This window comes from Chamaea fasciata, unplaced genomic scaffold, assembly GCF_029207755.1.
Source record: "Chamaea fasciata isolate MVZ Bird 193981 ecotype frontalis unplaced genomic scaffold, bChaFas1.0.hap1 SCAF_11, whole genome shotgun sequence".
In the NCBI taxonomy this organism is placed as follows: Eukaryota; Metazoa; Chordata; class Aves; order Passeriformes; family Sylviidae; genus Chamaea; species Chamaea fasciata.
Genome location: NW_027094096.1, coordinates 18,763,002 through 18,783,442, shown reverse-complemented (window position 1 = coordinate 18,783,442; position 20,441 = coordinate 18,763,002). Strand labels below are relative to the sequence as shown.

At 37.9% G+C, this 20,441-nt stretch overlaps 1 protein-coding gene across 6 annotated transcripts in view; it reads left to right on the top strand.

Moving 5' to 3' along the window:
* Nucleotides 1–20,441, top strand: part of ATP11B (ATPase phospholipid transporting 11B (putative)) — a 64,884-nt gene that overhangs the window by 18,019 nt on the left and 26,424 nt on the right. For all 6 annotated transcript variants that reach the window (XM_066193532.1, XM_066193531.1, XM_066193533.1 and 3 more), the window contains exons 4-21: nt 1,354–1,434; nt 5,669–5,776; nt 5,921–6,049; nt 6,174–6,277; nt 7,501–7,548; nt 9,487–9,551; nt 10,107–10,188; nt 11,090–11,240; nt 13,191–13,388; nt 13,656–13,814; nt 14,113–14,285; nt 14,666–14,734; nt 15,674–15,747; nt 15,833–15,936; nt 16,081–16,262; nt 16,973–17,176; nt 17,445–17,598; nt 20,251–20,353. In XM_066193532.1, the coding sequence (XP_066049629.1) occupies nt 1,354–1,434; nt 5,669–5,776; nt 5,921–6,049; nt 6,174–6,277; nt 7,501–7,548; nt 9,487–9,551; nt 10,107–10,188; nt 11,090–11,240; nt 13,191–13,388; nt 13,656–13,814; nt 14,113–14,285; nt 14,666–14,734; nt 15,674–15,747; nt 15,833–15,936; nt 16,081–16,262; nt 16,973–17,176; nt 17,445–17,598; nt 20,251–20,353 (2,188 nt within the window). The remainder of the gene's footprint in view (nt 1–1,353; nt 1,435–5,668; nt 5,777–5,920; nt 6,050–6,173; nt 6,278–7,500; nt 7,549–9,486; nt 9,552–10,106; nt 10,189–11,089; nt 11,241–13,190; nt 13,389–13,655; nt 13,815–14,112; nt 14,286–14,665; nt 14,735–15,673; nt 15,748–15,832; nt 15,937–16,080; nt 16,263–16,972; nt 17,177–17,444; nt 17,599–20,250; nt 20,354–20,441) is intronic.

Below are 20,441 nucleotides of genomic sequence, written 5' to 3'. Positions count from 1 at the left end.
TGTGACCAAGATGCAGTGTCTGTCATTTCCACCTTTTCCACTGGGGATGGCAGAGCTGGGGCAGGGTGTGTGATTTCGTTGTGTGATTTCAACTTGCAGCACAGTTCAGTCCACATTGTTCACCACACATGTGCATGCCCAAAACAAGGTGACAGACTGCATTTTGGTGACACGAGGTGTGCCATGGATGTGTGTCCAGCTGCGTGGCAGGCAGAGGACCATGGTGTCCTGGTGGAGGACGACAATTCCACCAGCACAAAACCTGCTTCATTTTCATACATGAGCCTCTCTTGAGAAAGAATGAGAGAGTGTAGATGGCAGAAATGCCATGATTAACCCTATCCAGCTGAAAATCAGATGCTTTTGGTAGTGTTTTTCTTGATCAGAATGCTCCTAAGCTGAAATTGTAGTTTTGCAGTTAAAGAGCAGCAGTATTGCAGGCTAAGCCTCATTTTTGTTGTGTTCTATAAATTGTCTGTTTCAGTGAAAAAAAACAAAAACAACCTTAACCTCATGTGTGCATTGTAAAGTGGCATGATCTGTTTTCTCTGTGAGGTCCTTCCCCCATAATAGAGTAAATTTCATGTATGACTTGTTTTTTTTTCTTCTCTAATGATTCCCAAAGCAATGCCATAAGTCTCAGGTAAAGTGGATCAAATCAGTGTCTGTGGTTTTGAGTAGTTCTTGTGTATATTTTCTTTACAGCACTTGACCATGTTGGTTTTTTCCTGCAGCAGAGGAGAACCACTAACATCCCCCCACATACAGAACCTTAGTGTGTACACTGCACTTTTGGCATGCTAGCAGTAATAGCACAAATTGTAAAAACTGCATGTTAACTTGGGGCAACCAGAAATGTGCAGTCTAAAAAAAAGTGTTCTTTAATATCTAAACCATTGGGAATTACTGTTCTTAACTTTATTTTCACTTCTGAAGTTTATGATGTTATACTCTACATTGCTGGTAAGCAGCAGGTCATATAGAGTGTTGAAACAGCTTCATGAAATGTAGATTGTCTTCCTTTGTAATATGCTTTTGAATTCATTTTTGTAGGATGAAATTACCCCTTCCTTTTAGTAAGGACCCTTAAAATTGTCACATGCTTGACGAATGTTGCTAAGCCTTTACTATGCCCTGAAACATTTGTTTGCATCCTTATTGACATATTATTTAGTTGTCAGAAACTGAGTTTTTCTTGAGAAATTTTGCAGGAAATGCAGTAAAAATAGTCACGAGTTATAATAAAAAGTTTGGAAAATAGCTGTCATCTTGCTTCATCTGTTGGGCTGTTTTTTGAAAGTACAATTGTAAAAATAAAATTTGGACTAATTTTCATATTTTCTTTTCTTTTAGCTCATGATAGATACCCCTACCAGTCCTATTACCAGTGGATTGCCATTATTCTTTGTCATAACTGTGACAGCCATAAAACAGGTAAAGGAAAAATCTTGCAGCATGAAGTCCTGCTGAAGTAAAGTTACTTAACAGAGTCTGACTAGGCTAGTGCTTAGATACTAAAAATACATTAAAATGGTGTAATTTTTAGAAACTATTTTGGATTTAATGTTTCTAGTTAGATGCTTAAGCTTCAGCATTTGGTTGGTTGTCAAGCACTCGGTGACTCACTGCAGTACCCTAAAATGGACAGTGGATGACTGTCAGGCAGCATTTTTGTCTAAACATTACATGTCACTTGTTATCAGACCTTTTTCTGAAAGCTCCTCGCTTATTCCTTTGGCACACCTCACTGCCTGTTAGAACCAGCCCTCCCACATCACACCCTGAGAAAGGAGCTTGGGCAGATGAAGCAGTGGTGCAGGATGTGTTTGTCAGTAGTTGAAAGGCAAATTTTGCCCCAAGTGGTGTGTTTTATATTGTAAAATATATATTAACTGTGATCCTGTACCAGGTAAAAGCTCTGGTTTAGAAAGCTCCTGGTCTTCTTTGGCTGCATAAAACATTTTGGAGTGTTTCATAGCATTTGAAATAAGAAAAATCTTCTGAATTTAATATAAATCTTGTTCAAGCACCGTATTACATCCTACTGAGACCTAGAGCGTCTGGAATCAGAATGTAAAAAGAAAAGAAGAAGGAAAAAATATCTTCTGTTTTCTTGATGTCCTTAAAGCAAGAGGAGAAAGAAACAAGCTCATAAATAAAGAAGTGATGTGGATAAAAATTATAATCTCTTCTGCAGGGAGCTAATTTTCAGGAACTCTCCTCTTCAAGGAGTTTGACAGTGCTGTTGGGAATAGATGCAGCCTCGCAACTGAAAAATAAGCAGGAGACTGTTTCAGAGCTGTAACTGGAATTTCAATTTACCTTCTGTGCCAGAAAGACCCAAAGCCACTCAGAAATAGGGCAAAAGTAAAAATAGTTCTAGCTTTCAAGCAGATAGGAAAGTGCTTGGGACAGAGTGGTTCTTAATGCTGGAATAATATTTGGACTAATATTTCATCTTTTTGCTGTGCAAGTTGTGTATGTAGACTGCCCTAATCCTATTCAATTGCAGTTGTTATCATCACCCCCCAAAAAACTCACATGTTCAAAAGTTATCATAAGTAGGCAATGGATAATAAAACTATGTGAATTAAAAGAGGTTATGAAACAGAGTTATAAATATTAGATCACTTTTTCCAGAAAGAAGTCAGACTTGTGTAAGCCTGAAATAGTCCAAAATAATCTTAACACCACCTTGCTTCCAGATGTCCAATCTTATATTGGGAAATTTAACTCTCTTACCATCAATTTCAAAGAACAGAGATTCTGTCCTTCCTTCTGGATGCTTCGAATCGTTCATGACTTGCCAGGCATAAGGACATTTTCTGGCTGTCTCAATATCTCTGCAAGGAGTCCTGGAACCACCTAAACTGATCTAATGGACTCTCATGTATCTCCTGCCTGCTGCAAAGGAGGCAAGCAATATTCACAGGCTGTTATCTTGAAGGGACAATGAGTTGTGCTATTTCCAACAGGCTGCCCTCAGGGGAGAAGGATAAATCTGTTGGAGTACAGAGACAAAAAGCCCCAGTATTGCCTCAAAATCAGTTGCCATTTTCTCTAAACAAGACGTGTAATAGGAAGCCAATTTTAAGGGAAGAACCCCCTTTTGAAAGCTGTGGGGCACTGGTTCTATACAAAATTACATCAGGATAAATGTTAAACTATAATTTAGTATGCTCTCAGAATATAAAGGGGAAAAATAGAAGCATTAATCAGATGAAGGTTTGAGAAGCTTAGCAGTGGATGGAAAAAGTCCCTTGCCTTCCAGAAGACTGGTGAATGTGGTACCTCTTGCAAACCTCAGAACTCAGCCTTGTTTTAATCTCAGCCAAGGAGACAGAACTTTTTTCTACTTGGAAGTGTAATTTGCACCTAGGTCAGAAGAAGGACATACAAGACTGCAAAGTGATGCAACTCATGCTGTGTCATTTTGTCTGTCTTGTTAGCCAGAGCACTTTCCTCCTTTTGCCTCTGAAGTTCTGTATACTGTCCTCCAAGGAGTTCAAAATTAGCAAATAAATAAAAACAAAACAAAAAGTTAAAAAACCAGACCAAAATACAACAAAATAAAGGTATTTCCCAAGGAACTTTAGGGAACAGTGCATTTTAATAAATTCATGGGTATTTAGCTGATGGAACACAGATGTTTGCTCAACTGCCAGGTGAATCATAAACAACTACTTTCCAGGTTTTGGTTAACTCTAGACCTAAAATGAGAATGAAAAACCTGGTAGTATAAAATGCAGATCTTTTCTCAATTACATTGATGCAGTTATTTAAGCAAGACATAAGAATATAATTTAATTGAGGGATTTTAATCTTTAGTTTCTTTCCTTGCAAGTAGGCAACATTCCCTGTATTCCTATTGCATCTTTATTTTTCACTGTATTTTTCCAATGTTTTCAAGTGAGGGTAAGGACCTTTCAAAAATGCCTCAGTAGGTAAATTTGGGGGGAATTTGAACTGACCACAGTAAGTTGGCTCTAAAGAATTCCCTGGTGTGAGGTGTCACCCTTGTGTTGGAGGTGTCAGATGGAGAAAGCGCTGAAATCTGTACTTTCTAAAGAAGGGAAATTTCAGTTCTTTGCCAAATGCCCACATTGCTCAGCTGTTCAGGTTTGTGAGACAAATGCCCCAAGGTTACTGGGTGTTAGTTAAATCCTTGTTTTCTTCTGTCAGTCACCTTTAACAAGGAGCTGTAGGTACTGACTTTTGCTTTTCATACCGCTTAAGGAGGATTCTTAAAAGAGTCGTACTTAGGGACTTCAGGATTCTGATGTCCCAGTATCTCTCTGTATGGCTGCTATTGCTGCACTCTTCTCAGTTATTGGTTTTGAAGCATTTGGCACATAAAGCTCTTTTCTTTTTCCCATTCCCCCTCTCTCATCTTTCTTTTCGAACACAGGTAGTGCTGTTGTGCTGTCCTTATTTATTTGTGCCAGTAACAGTGGAGATTTGTGAAGGTAGAACTACAAAACTACTTTTAACATGCGAAATTCATCATATAACTTTTCCTACAAACTCTAGTCAACCACAGAACACTCTAAACTGCATCTGCTTTAGTACTTCTTGTAGTATGACATTCATATAATGTTTGTAGGATGAGTTGGAGTGTATGCCTGCTGTTTCACACAGCTCCTTTCTTCTGTCTGCAGACTTCCAAGGAAACGTTTTTAGCTCTTTCACAGTTCTTATACCTACAGAAAAGCATGTCAGGAAGTCTCTGTTGTTGCAGATTAGTTGTGGGTGTCTTGACAGGTTGTAAGAGACAGTTGAACTTCCTGCATGATTGATCCATTTCCTGTGCTTGCTAGTGGGGCTTTCCAAACAGTGCCTAGACTTGGGGATCAGAGATTATTGTTATGCTATTATTGTCATTCTTAGGCTATTAAGCTCTAATGCTATTAGATTAAACAAGCAGTGGATTCATATTTTAGGAAAATAGGAGGGGAATAGTATACTTGGGTTCACAATCTTGAGTGTTTGCACATGTGTGTGCATGGGATAAAGGGTGCCTAAAGAGGTGTGAAGTATCAGGTAAAGGATAGCTGCTTAGTTTATCAATTAAAATCTCAGTTGCTGCAGACTGTTTCATTAGGGTTCAAAAACCCAGAAAATCTTCTCAGTCGTCTTTTGTTGCTGGACAGAGCTGATGTGTCAACAGCATGTCACACAGTATTAAATCTTGAGATTTCATGCATGGGCTATGGCAGTAACTATAAGAAATGCTGTGTGGTATGACTTGAGAAAGTAATTTCAGCCTGTTACTGCTTATAAAAAAAAAAAAGGAATCCACAAAGGAGCCTGAGGACTGACTGTTCCCAGTTTAGTGGTGTATTAATCCATATAGATCAAAGATTTATTGAGTGCTTGGTCATCTGATCTGCAGAAAATGTCACTGCCTGTTTGTTTTAAGAGAACATGGGACTGTTATGTTTCTTCCCCACTTCGGCTACTTTATTTGCCTTTACATGTTTGTGTAAAGTGACAAAATTAAGAGGTTCACAGGTTCTTGAGTAACAGCTGGAGCAGAAACTTAAGAGAAGTTAGTAACTGTATTCACACAATGCAGGAAGTAGTTTGAACACATTTGCTTAGTAGATTAAATTTAGTCTATTTCTTAGTTTTCTTGGTTAAGGAGTAGATTTTTATGTGTTTTCCACAGGGCTATGAGGACTGGCTACGGCATAAAGCAGACAATGAAGTCAACGGTGCTCCAGTTTATGTTGTTCGAAGTGGCGGCCTTGTGAAAACCAGATCTAAAAACATTCGGGTAAAAGACAAATTGAAAATTGTGTTTATTACACAGCTAAAACTCTTGTTTTACTGCTAATCGTTGTGGTTTGGTAACAATGCTGAAATTAATTCTGCTCTTTAAACCTCTTTGTCTCTCTCTGATCTATGTTCACTTTGTTAGGTGGGGGACATTGTCAGAGTAGCCAAAGATGAGACTTTCCCTGTTGATCTGGTGCTCCTGTCATCTGACCGAGTGGATGGTTCATGCCACGTTACCACTGCAAGTTTGGATGGAGAGACCAATCTCAAGGTCTGGGTTACTTCTGTGAAATGGAGTGTGGTTAATTTGTGGTGCCAGTTTTTGTTCAGCCTGTTGAAATACCTGCCCTGCTGCCTGGTAGTCCTGTGGTAACCCATTGGGCCCTGTTTTACAGACACATGTTGCAGTCCCAGAAACAGCAGTGCTGCAGTCTGTTGCCAACCTGGACAAACTGGTAGCTGTTATAGAATGTCAGCAGCCAGAAGCAGATCTATACAGGTATCACTTTATTAGTAAATATTTTGAAATTAAATCAAAATGAGGTGTTTAATACTCAGAATGTTACAGGTCTTGCTAGGATTAAAATAGCTTCAGACATCTGCTTGAATTTTAGGTTTTAATAATCAGCTTGTGTTTATACATATGTACTTACTGAAAGTTGCATGTGACAAGTTAAATTTGAGTACTTGAGTAGTAAACCAGACATTATAATAATTTATCTTTTTAATTTTAATTATGTATGTTTCAGTTCTAATCAGCAAACTTGTTTCTAGATTTTAAAGACTTAAATGGCCTACAGTCTGATCAGACTAAAGAAAGTTCTGTAAGGTTCTGCCAGGAGATTTCAATATTATATAGGATATGTTGAAGTAGGATTGACTCAAGTCTAAATCTAAGGATATATGTTGGTCATACTTATTTTGCTTATGCTCCAGAGAAGGTTTGAATTCCATTTTTCAGCAGCAAAACCTTAGATTAAAACCAGGGATATCTGAATGTGCTTTAATATCAGCAGGCAAGGTCATAGACTCTGTGAAGCAGCATCACGGGTGGCAAATGTTATGTTCCCATCCAAGTTTCTTCTGAATTGTATAATGGAAAATGGTAGCTATGAAGAAGTAGTTTTTAAAATCCAAGCATATTATCGCAGCTGTTCTTAACTAAGCTTGGAGATCTTTGAGAAATATCAAGTTTTTTAAAACTAAGAGGCTCTGTTTGAACAGATGTTCAAATGTTTGATATTTAGCAAATTAAAGTATCATCACTATAGAAGTTTGTGTCCCTTCTTGTGGCTGGAGTGATGCTAAATAGGTACGTGTCAGATTTTTAGAAGTGTAATAGATTGGCTTTGTTAAATGAAAAGTTACTATTTCTGGTGGATAATGTGCAAACTTTTATTTGTTGAGGAATTGTTTCTTACTGAATCATCAGGAAGTCACAATCTGTTTTAAATTAATAGAAATTTAATGTTTTGTGGTAATTAATCAGAGTTAAAAGGCATTTTCTCAAATGCCTTTTCCTTTGAGGGGTAAATGTTTCTGTTGCTAAATGTCTCTTGTAAAATTATTCATAGTTTTGCCATATTGGTTTAGTTGATTGTTAATAAAATTGATTTATTTTTTACTTGTGAACCATTAATGACATTTTTGTAAATACAGAGAAGGTTTTTACATTTTTGCGTCTTTATGTAGAGACTTCTAAGACATATGTCTCTTTCATAGATTTGTTGGAAGAATAACTGTAAGTCAACAAGCTGAAGAAATAGTACGGTGAGTGAATTTCTATAAGATGATTATTTAGAGCACATGGAGTGGTTAAAATCTTGACCATCACAAGAGTTACTGTTGAATATATGAAAAGGGGAGGTATTTTTACTGAAAGTATCAGCTGCAGCTGCATCTCACCTCAGATGAAGATGAGAAAAAATGAGTGAAAGAAGTTCATTACAGGCCAGTTTTACAGATTTAATACAAGAGTTCTGGAAAGCTTGGCTGTTGTGAAGCGGGTATTTTTTTGGCACTGGTAATTAGCTACTAACTTTGTTGTTATTTGTTAATTAAAGCATTTATTGATCTGAAACAATTTCCACTGACATATTATCTATACTACAATAGATCCCCTTTCATCAGAGGTGCTGAGAAGAAGTTTTTGCAGTTGAAATCCCTAGGAATTCCTGGTTTAACAAAGCCTCTGCTACAAATTTATAATTTGCATCTCGATATCCTGGAAAGATTTCTAGTTGCTGTGGGTTGGTCCCAGCTACCAGTGAGGCGTCCAAACAGCTGCTCATTCAATTCCCCCCACCACAGCAGGAAAGGAGAGAAAATGGGAAGGACAGAAGTGGGCAGGATCATGGTGTGAAATAAAGACATAGAAATCATTCACAAGATATTTCCAAATTTTCAGAAATATTTAGCATTCAGGTTTAGTTATTTTATCTTGAGAGTTGTTGATTGTCCAGCTTTCAAAAAAACTTTGTCACCTCTACTGAAGAGATGAGTAGAAAAGATGAAGTGCTGTGTGTAAATTTGTCACAGGAGCAGGCATTTAGTTGCTTTTAGTTCAAATTTTCAGTTAAAGTCTGAGTCTAGCCTAAAATATTAACATATGTATGTTTAATTTAAAGAATCTGTCATAATCTGTGTGTATAATTGGTATACCTAGTATTTGTGATGGTAACTGTTACATTTGCAGTAACATTTAAGTTAAATTTTTGATTGTGGCAGGTGGGTTGTGGGTTTGGCTTTGGTTTTTTTGAATAACATCACATTAAACTTTCAAAGGGACTTCAAGTTTAAGAACTTTGTTTGTACAATAGTGATCATGACCTGCATGTAGCCACAGCTAAAGGAAAAGTAGGGTAAACCCAAGGGCTTGCATGCCAAAGCACTTAGCATCTGAACTTTTAATTCTTTTGTTTCTACCCAATATGTCAATTTGGCCACTGCAGTTGTTAAAGTTCTGCTTTCATTTGAAATAGTGGGAGAAATACCTTTTTTTAAATTTCCAACCAACCCCGCTGGCAGTTTCTAAAGATGATACAGCTGCTGCAGTGGAACATATAGTTCTAACCTTATATTAACCTTGTTTCTAACTAGGCCCTTATTTTCACAGCACTGCTTGCGGTGAACTTAGCCACAAAAATGAATGTGTTACTGTATTGTTATAGATGTGAAGAAAAAACATCTATTTTACTTCCTGAAATTTTACCTTCTGTGTTGGGAAATGAAATTGGCATTGCTGTTGGTGGTGTCCATCTAATAGTTTGTTTCTTTGGTATGAGTACTTTTGAACTTTCTAGATAATTTCGGTCTGACAGAGGGCTAGGGGACTGGTAAATTAGCCAAACCTAAACCAGCACTTTGGGTGCACTGTGAGCTCGACTGGTTTCTTGCCTGCTTCCTTCCCAAGTACCTTGTGGGTCTCCCTGAACCAGCCATTTGGAATATTTAGCTCAGTCAGTAGTTACGGGATTTGGAACAGTGGTGGGGGGTATGGCAGTGACCAAAGGAGACATGAAAGGAAACAGAGAGCTCTGTGGAGATGTGTGGGAGGTGTGGTGAAAGGGGTAAAACCACTGATTGAGTTTCTGCTTTGGGAATTTATAGGGGATATAGGACAGCTTTGCATAGGAAACTGGATTTCAGTATTTCTCCAGAATACAGAACCGCTGATGTTTACATGCTGATATGTCTATTTCTTTTTAGACCCCTTGGGCCGGAAAGTCTCTTACTTCGTGGAGCAAGATTAAAAAACACTAAAGAAATATTTGGTTTGTAGACATCTAAATATTTAAAGAGTATTCTCTTCTTAAAGCATGTTGATGAACTGTGTTTTAATTCCACTTGCACTGAAGAAATTGTAAGAATCTTGCTGACTGTTACCTGAGGGGATATGATTATAGATGAAAGTAATGATATTATGCTGAAGAACCTCTAAGGATATAAAGTTCCAGCTCTGCTCTGTGAAAATATTTGAAGTGGTTTGATAAAGGAATAACTTAACTTCAATGGATAAATGACTGTTCTTACTGTTACCTATTGTTCAAGGCTTTCTCCTGAGATTTACCATGCTGATTTCCATAAAATACATATTGAAGAGCAGTACAGTCATAATAATGAACAGTGTTAAAGTAGGTGTTAAAATTACTTCAGTAGTACTCTTCTACTATAGAAGAGTCTTGGAAATAGTACAAAATACTGCCTCGTAGTAAACACAGAAGTAGTACCACCTTTTTGCTTTTATCCTATATCTCTCAAAATGAAAAATTCTGCAAATTGTATTTATGCAGAAAATGAAGTCTGACTCTTCCCTCCTTCCTTCCCAGGTGTTGCTGTGTATACAGGTATGGAGACAAAGATGGCATTAAATTACAAGAGTAAATCTCAGAAACGGTCAGCAGTAGAAAAGTATGTTTATTTTCTAATACCTCTCTTATTTGTAGAGCTTTAACTTAGTTTTTCCTATGTAACCATAAAACCCTGGTGGTCTCATGATTCAGTTATAGGCAAAGGGAAGAGAGTGTTAATTGCCTTACCTTCAGTAGGAAGCTATAAAGATAAAATCCATTTCTTGATATATGATCCTTTAGTAGTGTACAAAGTGGAAATAGCCAAGCTTGCTCCTGGTTGCAGGATGGGTGTTACTATGATAGATATTTATATTGAATCTCATGATTTATTTCAAAAGGAAAAGGAGTTCTGATATGTTACTAAATATCCACTTACTAAAAATCTGAGAGAGCCCCCTGGCATTCTTGTGTGAATACACAGCTACATGCAAACAACTGTATCTAACACAAGAGAAGTTCAGTCATCAAAGCAAGGGCAGGAAGGATGGTCTGGCTGGTTACAGAACAAGAAACAGGTGTGACTGTCCTGCTTAGCCTGGTCTGGGTTAAATGCTCAGCTGCACATGGCAGTGCTCTTCTAACTGAGGAAAAGGTGCAGCCTTGGGTTTCTGCTGTGCTTGTTTGTACTGCCTGCACAGCCTTGTGAGCTCCCTGGGGAAAAAGGACCCATGTGGGACTGCAGGTGTGACACAAGTCAGCTGTTGGGGTGTTCCTGCACCTTAATCTAGTCCTCATATTGCTATATAGAGAGTTTATCTTAGTCGGATGTAGAATTTCTTTCCCATTCTGTTGCCTGCTTGTCACATAGAAACTGTATATCTGTATCAAGCACAGGATACACTTTTTTAAAAAGGTCTGACTAGTTTTTGATCAATTCATGTAACCACACTGTGACAACAAATGAAGTAAAATAAACTGAAGCTTCTTGCCTTTTTTTTTTTTTTTTTGCCTCTTTATAGGTCCATGAATTCCTTTTTGATTATTTATCTAATAATCCTCCTCTTTGAAGCCATTCTGAGCACTATTTTAAAGTATGCATGGCAAGCTGAAGAGAAATGGGATGAGCCCTGGTATAATGAAAAAACAGAACATGAAAGAAACAGCAGTAAGGTAAACGTAGTTCTGCCCAGTCACATATCTGAGGAACACTCAACCAATGTACACTCAATGTCATGTATATTATGTCTCTATTCTATGTGTAACCACCACATGATCCACTTGCAAGTCTCTGTGCTGTTGTGTCAGTGATTTTTGAGTTAGTCCCATGTAGCCTCACTATTGTGTTAAAATATTTCCACCTCTGTTACTGGTTGACTTTTCTTCCTTTATCAAAAGACCAGACTTTTTGAAAACTTTTGAAAAGGCTTTGTTAGGAGATTTTTCTGATGGTCTATGTTCTAAGTATTGTTCTTTAGGGTGTTTTCTGTCATTCCATAAAGAGGAGAAGGATGGCTGTTCTTGTGTATGTTCTATTGCAGTGATTTCACACTTCAGGAATTTTGTATGTTCTGTGATGTTGAGATGGTTTGGGATCAAGCTCCTGCTTGCCTGCTCAGTTCTCTTTAGAGATTGAAGGGACACTTCTAAGTGTCCCTGAAATCTGTGGTTCTGTATAGTATCTCTTTTTTTCAATTAGTCCATATTTTTCTGTGTTGTCTTTAATTTTTGATTTCTGTATGAGTCTGCCTTTGTCGAGAGCAGTTCAGGAGCTTAATTTGAAATAATTGCTATACAAGTTAGTCTAGCCTGTGGAGCCTTTCAGTTGTGAATAGAGCAGGGATAAGTATTTCCTCAATCCTTCCATTCCTTTGCCATCAGGAAGGTAGAGAGCCGTGTGTGGTTCTGCAGTGTCATTCTCCTTCTGTCATGTCTTTGTTTTTCTGTCTCCCATGTTGACTTCCACAATCTGCTTTGCATTTCTCAGCATGCTGCCATCGTTACTCAGAGTGCTTTCCATGTCCATCTCCTCCTGTGTGTGCAGATTGTTATTTCATTGCCATTGCTTGAAGAGACTCTTCTCTTAGACGAATTACTGCTCTCACTTTCTATGTCTTTTCTGGTTTAGTTTGGAAGATCTCTTCAGGCACAGAACTTGCTGAGATTTGTCAGCTACTTTAATTATTTATTAAATACTTACAGCAATGCTCCCTAAAGAGGAAGAATAGACAGTATTTAGCTTTGCAAATTGTTGACTACTTTTATGCATCCTTTATATAAAATGTTCTCCTGCACCAATATCTGGTGGAGTTAAAAGAGATGGTTTTTGTCATCCCTAATCTCCCTTCCTCAATATTCAGCTGTTGATAAGAGTCTTTCCAAAGTACAATTTAGATACTGAGTTTGTTGTGTAGATGAAAAGAAGAACGTAGTGTTGCATTTCAGGGTTTGTTAAAATTATCATACCTAGTAAAAAGAAGTTTCTCTCCTGTCACACAGGTGTTTGCCTGAAATGTGTGCGTGGAACACAATGATTTCTTCAAGAGGCTTAAAAGAAATCACATGGTCCCTTTCTTTTCATGTAGTCTGGATCACCCAAATCACTGGGGAGTGCCAGCAGACAGGAGCCCTCTTGGCATTTTGCTGTCCTGAAACAACAGAGAGCTTGCAGATTCCTCTGACAGCATGGAAAATCCCTTGTTTGCCTTCTCAATTTAGGGTTCCTTAGAAAAGCTTACATGGATGATGCTGCTTGATGGAATGGGGAACACATTCGTTTTCTCAGACCAAACTCTATTTCTGAGTTGGAAAACAGAATCACCATGACAGTTAATATTAATTGGCAGATGCAGTAGAGAGACAAAAATTAATGGACTTGTGAATTGAAACCTCCAGGCACAGCTTAAGGCAGACTTTTTGCATCAGTGTGAAGGCGTGTTACTGGGGCAACCTGCAGATGCCTGTGTTGTCACTGGAGTGTTGTCTGTCTCATGTGTACGTGGGACTTGGACTTCTCTGGCTCTCCCAGTTTGTCATTTTTCATGCATATTGAAGCCTCATTAAGTAACCATGTTTCACCTGATCACTGTGGTAATCTTCACATTTTATTTTTTTCTCTTGTAGATCCTGAGATTTATTTCAGATTTCCTTGCTTTTCTGGTACTTTACAATTTCATCATACCCATTTCACTCTATGTGACTGTTGAGATGCAGAAATTTCTTGGATCTTTTTTTATTGGCTGGGATCTTGACCTCTACCATGAAGAAACAAACCAGAGGGCACAAGTAAACACTTCAGACCTCAATGAGGAATTGGGACAGGTAAAAAATACATTGTTTGTGGGGGTTTTTAAACCTGTTTTCTGCTTGGTTTTAATACTAAAATTTGTTACTGCAGGCTTTTTACTACTTGTGATATGATTTCTGATTGATTTTAAAATAAGGTACAAAGGTGTGATGGCAGAAGTTAAAATTCTTATATGATTAAAAATGTGTGAATAGAAAATGTGAGTGGAGATTATGGTATCTTTTTTCTTCTAACAAGTGCATGCAATTCCAAGTTTGGTTTTTTGTTTTGTTTTACAAAAGGTAGAGTATGTGTTTACAGACAAAACTGGTACTTTAACTGAAAACGAGATGCAGTTTCGGGAGTGCTCCATTAATGGCATAAAGTACCAAGAGGTCAATGGCAAACTAACTCCAGAGGGATTTTCTGAAGATTCTCCAGATGGAAATAGGCATGGTTTGGTAAGGCTCTTTGTTTTTCCCACCATTAGTCATCCTAGATGGAGGGTGTTTTATTTCAGAGAAATATTCTTGTACCATTAGCATAAGAAACCCCAACCCAAACATAAATCAGAATTTCTGAATAGTTTGCAGCTTTCAAGTGTCACCGAACAAATAATATTTATTAAACATGTTGAGATGTCATTATTTAACATGAAATGCTTGGCAGCTTTGTAAGTAAAAACACTTTTTTCCTTAAGTGTGCTTGAAACCGGGCTGATACATAAATGTTACAAATCAAGTTTTTTCTTTCTTCTAGGTGAAAGAGGAAGAGCTCTTCTTGAAGGCAGTTTGTCTGTGTCACACAGTGCAGATCAATGCAGATCAGACAGATGGTGCTGACGGTCCCTGGCATGCCAATGGAATAACATCCCCGCTGGAGTATTACGCCTCTTCCCCAGATGAGAAGGCTTTAGTGGAAGCTGCGAGCCGGTGAGCAGCACTGCCAGGGCTGTCTGACACAGCAACTGCCTGCAAGGGCAACCTTAGAAATGGCTCAGGACATTTGGTGAAGCCCAGGGCCTGGCACTGTCACCTCACTGGGAAAACATTCAAATGTAAAATACACACAAACCCCTCGGGTGTGTTATAAAGTGATGATTTAAAATATTTGTGAAAATACTTGAGAAATTTCAGTGGTCAGAGTATGATGTGAATAAAATACTGGAGAAATGGACATTCTTAATCTTCCCTAGAAGTAGAGTACAATAATGGGTTGTAAGAGTCTCTCCTTCCCTGCCATCTTCCCCTCCCTTAATTAATAGGCATTATGTCTAAAGTGATAATGAAATGTGTATTTTCTTTACTTTTAGGGTTGGAGTAGTATTTACTGGAATTAGTGGAGACAGTATGGAACTAAAAAGTCTTGGAAAACCAGAGAGGTATTTGTTTTTTTTCCTTGATTATTTTGAAGGACAGAACTGTAGTAAAAATTAATGTAATGTTCTCCTCTTAATCCTCTCTGTTCATAAGCAAACCTTGCCTTTCCACAGCGTGCTCTGTTTAATGCTTTTCCCTTGATGTCTTCAAGACAGCTTGCATCTTATTCCTTACCAATTGTAGCTGAGATGCAAGAATTTTGTGTGAGTTACTCTGTGTAGGTGTGTGTTGTAACAGTTTGTATCTTTGCCCATTCCTCAAAGGTTGAGACTGTAGCAGACTTGGAAAACTGAATTGCTTATTCAAGTCTTGTTTCAACTCTAGAAATTCCCAGAATCAGTCTCATCTGTACATAATCTAATTAGATATTTTAAACTTCCCCAAAATGGGTACAAATTATTAATAACTGTATATCTGCAGTATGCCATAACTCCTTTTACTCATTTGATCTGTGTCAGCTAGTTGGCAGTACTTGGAATTTAAATGTCTAAAATTAATTTTCTAAGCTAGTGGTAACATCACAAAAACTAATCCACTTACCAGGGCACACATGCTTTTTTGACAGTCTAGATTTTTTACAAATTTGTCAGAAACCAAACGTTGTTTTCAAAGTTATATTTGAAGTAATGACAGAAGGATGAAGAAATAGATAGGAGCTGCTTGTAATCACCAAATGTCAAGTTAGTATTCAAAAAGCTATTCCTGTTGGTAGAAGAAACTTTTATTCTTACAGAATGGAATCAAGCATATATAAACTGATAAAATGCAATGAACAGTGATTGTTGTTCAACAGTGGTAGCATTGCTTTTGGAGTTCTATGCAAAAATGACACTTTGAGGAAAGGTCTGTGGTGTAAGAGTCTATTTATAAGTAATTGTCTTTGGAAATTTATTTCTAAAAATGTCTTCTTCCTGTTTCCTCTTTTAAAACACAAAATGCAGGTATAAATTGCTTCATGTTTTGGAGTTCGATCCAAATCGCAGACGAATGAGTGTCATTGTAGAGAGTCCCTCAGGTGGGTGATCAGGAATTGCACAAGCAGCACTTGAGAACTTCTTAAATGGCATTATTTTTAATTTCAGTTCTATCTGACTTTGTAGGGGAGAAGCTTTTATTCACAAAGGGAGCAGAGTCTTCCATTCTTCCTCGTAGTAAGAGTGGAGAAATAGATAAAACAAGGATACATGTGGATGAATTTGCTTTGGTAAGTGTATATGCTTGCCCAAGCTGATCAGAAGAAAATTCGTGCAGTATAAATTGTGACTTGAAGTGAAAAAATCGCTGGTGACACCTTCTTGTTAGATCAGAATCTTATCTATTCTGAATGTAGTATTTTATTTTCTTGCAGAAAGGCCTAAGGACTTTGTGTGTGGCCTACAGAAGATTCACCCCCGAGGAGTACCAAGAAATTGGCAAACGCCTTCATGAGGCCAGGACTGCCTTACAGCAGCGGGAGGAGAGATTGGCAGATGTGTTCAACTTCATAGAAAGGGATCTGGAATTACTTGGGGCTACAGGAGTAGAAGACAAGTATGCCATGGAGTTACTGCTATCTGTGCTCAAACCCAACAAGTTTAGGATTTATACTTGAGATATGAAGTGTGAAAAGTTCTCCCACTGTGACCAAAAGTTTGTGCTATTCTTGTTTTGTATATTTACCTTTGGATTGAGGCACATTCAAAACAACTTGAACCAGCTGATTCTGTCATAATAACGGTGATGTACAGTGTGTTTCATCAGGAGAGATTTCATGTGAAATGGAATAGTTGCAGCAAACATTTAGTGTAACAGCAAATTCCTTGGGAAAGCTTCTACACACAGCCCCTTTGCAAAGCATTCTGCTTGTGCTCTGTGGGTCACAGGGTGTGTTGTACACTGAAGTGAGCACATGGGGCATGAGAAGCTTTTCATGCACCACCGTAGCCAGGAATTATTGTGGACTGTTTTAAAGCTTCTCAGATGCAGTGGTGGTGCCTAGTTTAAATCAAGATATGCTTATTACAAATTTTTGATCCCTTAGCAGGATTGAAGTTTAGTTTTTTGTTTTCATCAAGGCCTTTGTTTTGTTGCTGGTAACAGAATATCTGCCAGACTATGATTCTCTGAAAATACATTTAAGGTTGGAAAGACAGACTTAGCTCCCCATGATGGTGGGGTTACAGTGGTAACATGGAGTTACATTATTGCCCTTTTGTTTGTAAAGTGTTCAGTTGATTATCTAAGATTTTTCTTGTTCCTAGACTGCAGGAGAAAGTCCAGGAAACCATAGAAGCCCTCAGGCTGGCTGGTATCAAAGTGTGGGTGCTCACTGGAGACAAGCACGAAACAGCTGTTAGTGTCAGTTTATCCTGTGGACACTTTCACAGAACCATGAACATCCTTGAGCTTGTGCAGCACAAGTCAGACAGTACCTGTGCAGAACAGCTGAGGCAGCTAGCCAAGAGGTAAAATACCTGAGGCGTCACTATCTCAGTGATGATCTTTGCTTGGGTTCCTTTCATTTTTAATTTTTATGCCAGTCTCTTTGATGTATGTGCCTAACGAAGAAGTTGTCTTTTAAAAAATCATTTATTAGAATCATAACAGACTGGAAGTAGTCTGTCTGACAGGTTAACTTCTTTGCTCGTTGTCTAGCCAACAACATAGTTTATAGCAAAACTGGAATTTTACCGTTAACAGTGGTACAAAGTCAACATTTTTGTCCCCAAATAGAATAAAGGAAGACCATGTTATCCAGCATGGACTAGTTGTGGATGGGACCAGCCTCTCTCTTGCACTCAGGGAACATGAAAAACTGTTCATGGAAGTTTGCAAAAACTGTTCTGCAGTGTTGTGCTGTCGAATGGCACCCCTTCAGAAAGCAAAGGTAAGTGAGAATATAGTCAGGATTGTCTTTGAAGAACTTTATCATGCTTTGAAGAGGCAAGGATTTCTGTAACTGCTTTGTTTGTTTGTCTGACCCTTTTTGTGACCTCTGTTACACTCTAGATCTAGAGTAGTTTGCTCAGAAGTTTCTACATGTGTGTTTGAAATTTTGCAAGTGGATGGAGAAGTCAAAACACTGCCACCAAGCTCATCTTTATTCTGCCTCTTGAGTGTTCAGTGAGGCAGCAGCTCTCCTGATCTCTGGCATGCTTTTGCCTTAGCTGCTCCATCACTTCTCCAAACCAAAAATCTAAACTGAAAATTCAGGAACCTGTAAGGAGAAAATGTGCTTCTTTTAAAATACTTAAAAAATACCCAAGTTTGAGGAAGAAGTAAAAGGGAAGGGAAGCCAAGGCCTAGTCTCCAGGAAAAGTTTGCCTTGATATTCTCTTCTAATACCGCTTTTCCTTCACATCTACTGAATTTTACTCAAATACATGTTGGATAAGATTCAAATTCCGATTTTTTTATTTTATTTTTTTAACTCCAGAAAGTTAAGGACTATAATATTCTTTCCTTTTGAAATTTTCTCTTCCATGAAAAGACATCTCTTTACCTTAAAGCACAACAACGAGGAAACCCTTCTGTGAGGTATTAGATGTTCAGGAGGCAGGCTGTTTTACTGTAACAGGAGTGACCTGTTTGGAGTTTAGAGGTCACTCTTTCTGCCAGAATCCTCATGCAGTTTTTAGAATCACTTCAGTATAGAACTGTTCACCTGGTATAGTAATAGTTTCAGTAAAATATTGAAAGGAAGCTGTAGCTACACTGAGTAAACCAATCCGTTGGATATGTCCGCTCTGTACATTCTTTTAGCTCAAATTTTTGCCATCCTCTCTCTTTAAAGTGTAGTTATTTGTCAGTGTCGTGTCCTTGTTCTTATTTTGTCAGTTAGCTTGATTTATAATGTTTTGTACTGTTTTCCTTAATTCCTCTCCTCACCAGCAGATAATGGAGCTTATTTCCTGTCTTGAGTAATGAAATACAGTAAAACGAGGTTTTGATTGCAGTGAATTTTTAATTTCAAACATTGAAATATATAAATCACCAAGACAAATGCCATACAACATGAGTGTTAGGGGAGGAAGTGCAGGGCAGTTTAGTCTAGTCTTGCACATTAATTTTTTTGCTGAAGGCAACCTTTTTGTGAGGTTTATTCCAAGATTAGGCTGGAACTCAGCTTAATGTATGGTTAGCAGTCTCACTGCTAATTTCGTTATGTTTTATGACTCAAAACCTTTTTTAGACATCATCATGTCAGTCATTTGGAGCTGCTTCTGATTGCTGCTGCTAAAATTTGCCAGAGGATTTGTCTTGACCTTTTCACATAGATGTGTGTCTGTCCAAATTACCCAGGCCTTGGGCATCTCAAGAGGACTGATCTGGGTGACATCCTGCAGCCTTGTTACCTCTCTAAGGCTGCTTCCTAGGATCTAATGCTAAATGTACTTGAAATAATTTCCCCTTAGGAGTGGGGAACCTTTAAACTGGAATATTAATACCTTCAATTAGGGAATGTATTCCCACAATCAGGTGGGAATCAGGATTTCTCTGAGCTGTGGACTGTGTTTAATCACTGTTGCATTCATCATGTGAATTCCCACTCCTGTGAATCGATGCCCTGACACTGCTGGCTACGACTCAATTACTCCAATACAGTTTTTTGTGTCTACTTAACCTCATGCAGTTGCTCCGTTGATATTTCCACTTTGGGGTTTCTAGAACATGAGGGGGGAAATGTTTTTTCATGCATACTTATTTTCTTGGTTTTGGAAAACCTCTTGAGATCTACCTTCGAACCTTTACCCTGCAGCCCATTTGCAACTGAACTAGTGAAGTTTCTGCTTTAACCTAGAGCTCTGTGGCAGGTTAATGAATCACTAATTCTCCTTAACCAAAAGCCTCATCTAACTAACTCCTCTGTATTTAGAGTATTATTGACACTTACATTGAAGATCTGATAGCACTGCTCCTTTTCTGAGTATTTTAGGGTCTTGAATGTCAACAATTTTTTCCCTCATTCTGTCGTATCTTCTTTTGTCAGTTGAGAATACCCCTTGGTGATAATCAAGTTGCTTTAGAAAGAAGCTGTTTTCCTTAATAACAGCATATTGATCTTCTAGCTAATGCATTTGCTTTTTCAATTTTTTCTTTCACCTGGATTAGTTCAATTAATTATAAATATGAAGATTAGTAAAGGGCATTTAATCTGTATTACTCCTTAACTAAATTTTCAATCCAAATTTTACTTGACTTTGTTTTGTATGATAAAGCACCAAACTAAGAGCTGTAAAAGAAGATTGAAATAAGAACAGGAAAATAGGCTTAAGGCAGATAGAATATTTAAGTCAGGCTTGTGCTCCAAAACAGGCAGGTTTTCTAAAGAAGGAATTAATGTATGCATGTGATATGCCAGAGCTGTTTTTTTAACCAAACATGCATGTTCATAAAACATATTAATTACATCTACAGATAGGCAGCTAACTGGGATATAATACTTGGCAATTCCTGATAATTCCTAATACTTGGGAATTGCTGACATGGTTTGTAGGTAGACTGTCTGATCTGAAATTGTTTCATTTGGTTTTTCCAGGTGGTTCGACTGTTAAAAACCTCTCCAGAGAAGCCCATAACGTTGGCGATCGGAGATGGTGCTAATGATGTGAGCATGATCCAGGAGGCACATGTTGGCATAGGTAATTTCCTTCTGTCTCTTCATTTATTTGAATCAGCATCAAATGTGCAGCTTCCCTTAGTTGTAAGTGTGAGGAATAATACCTTCCT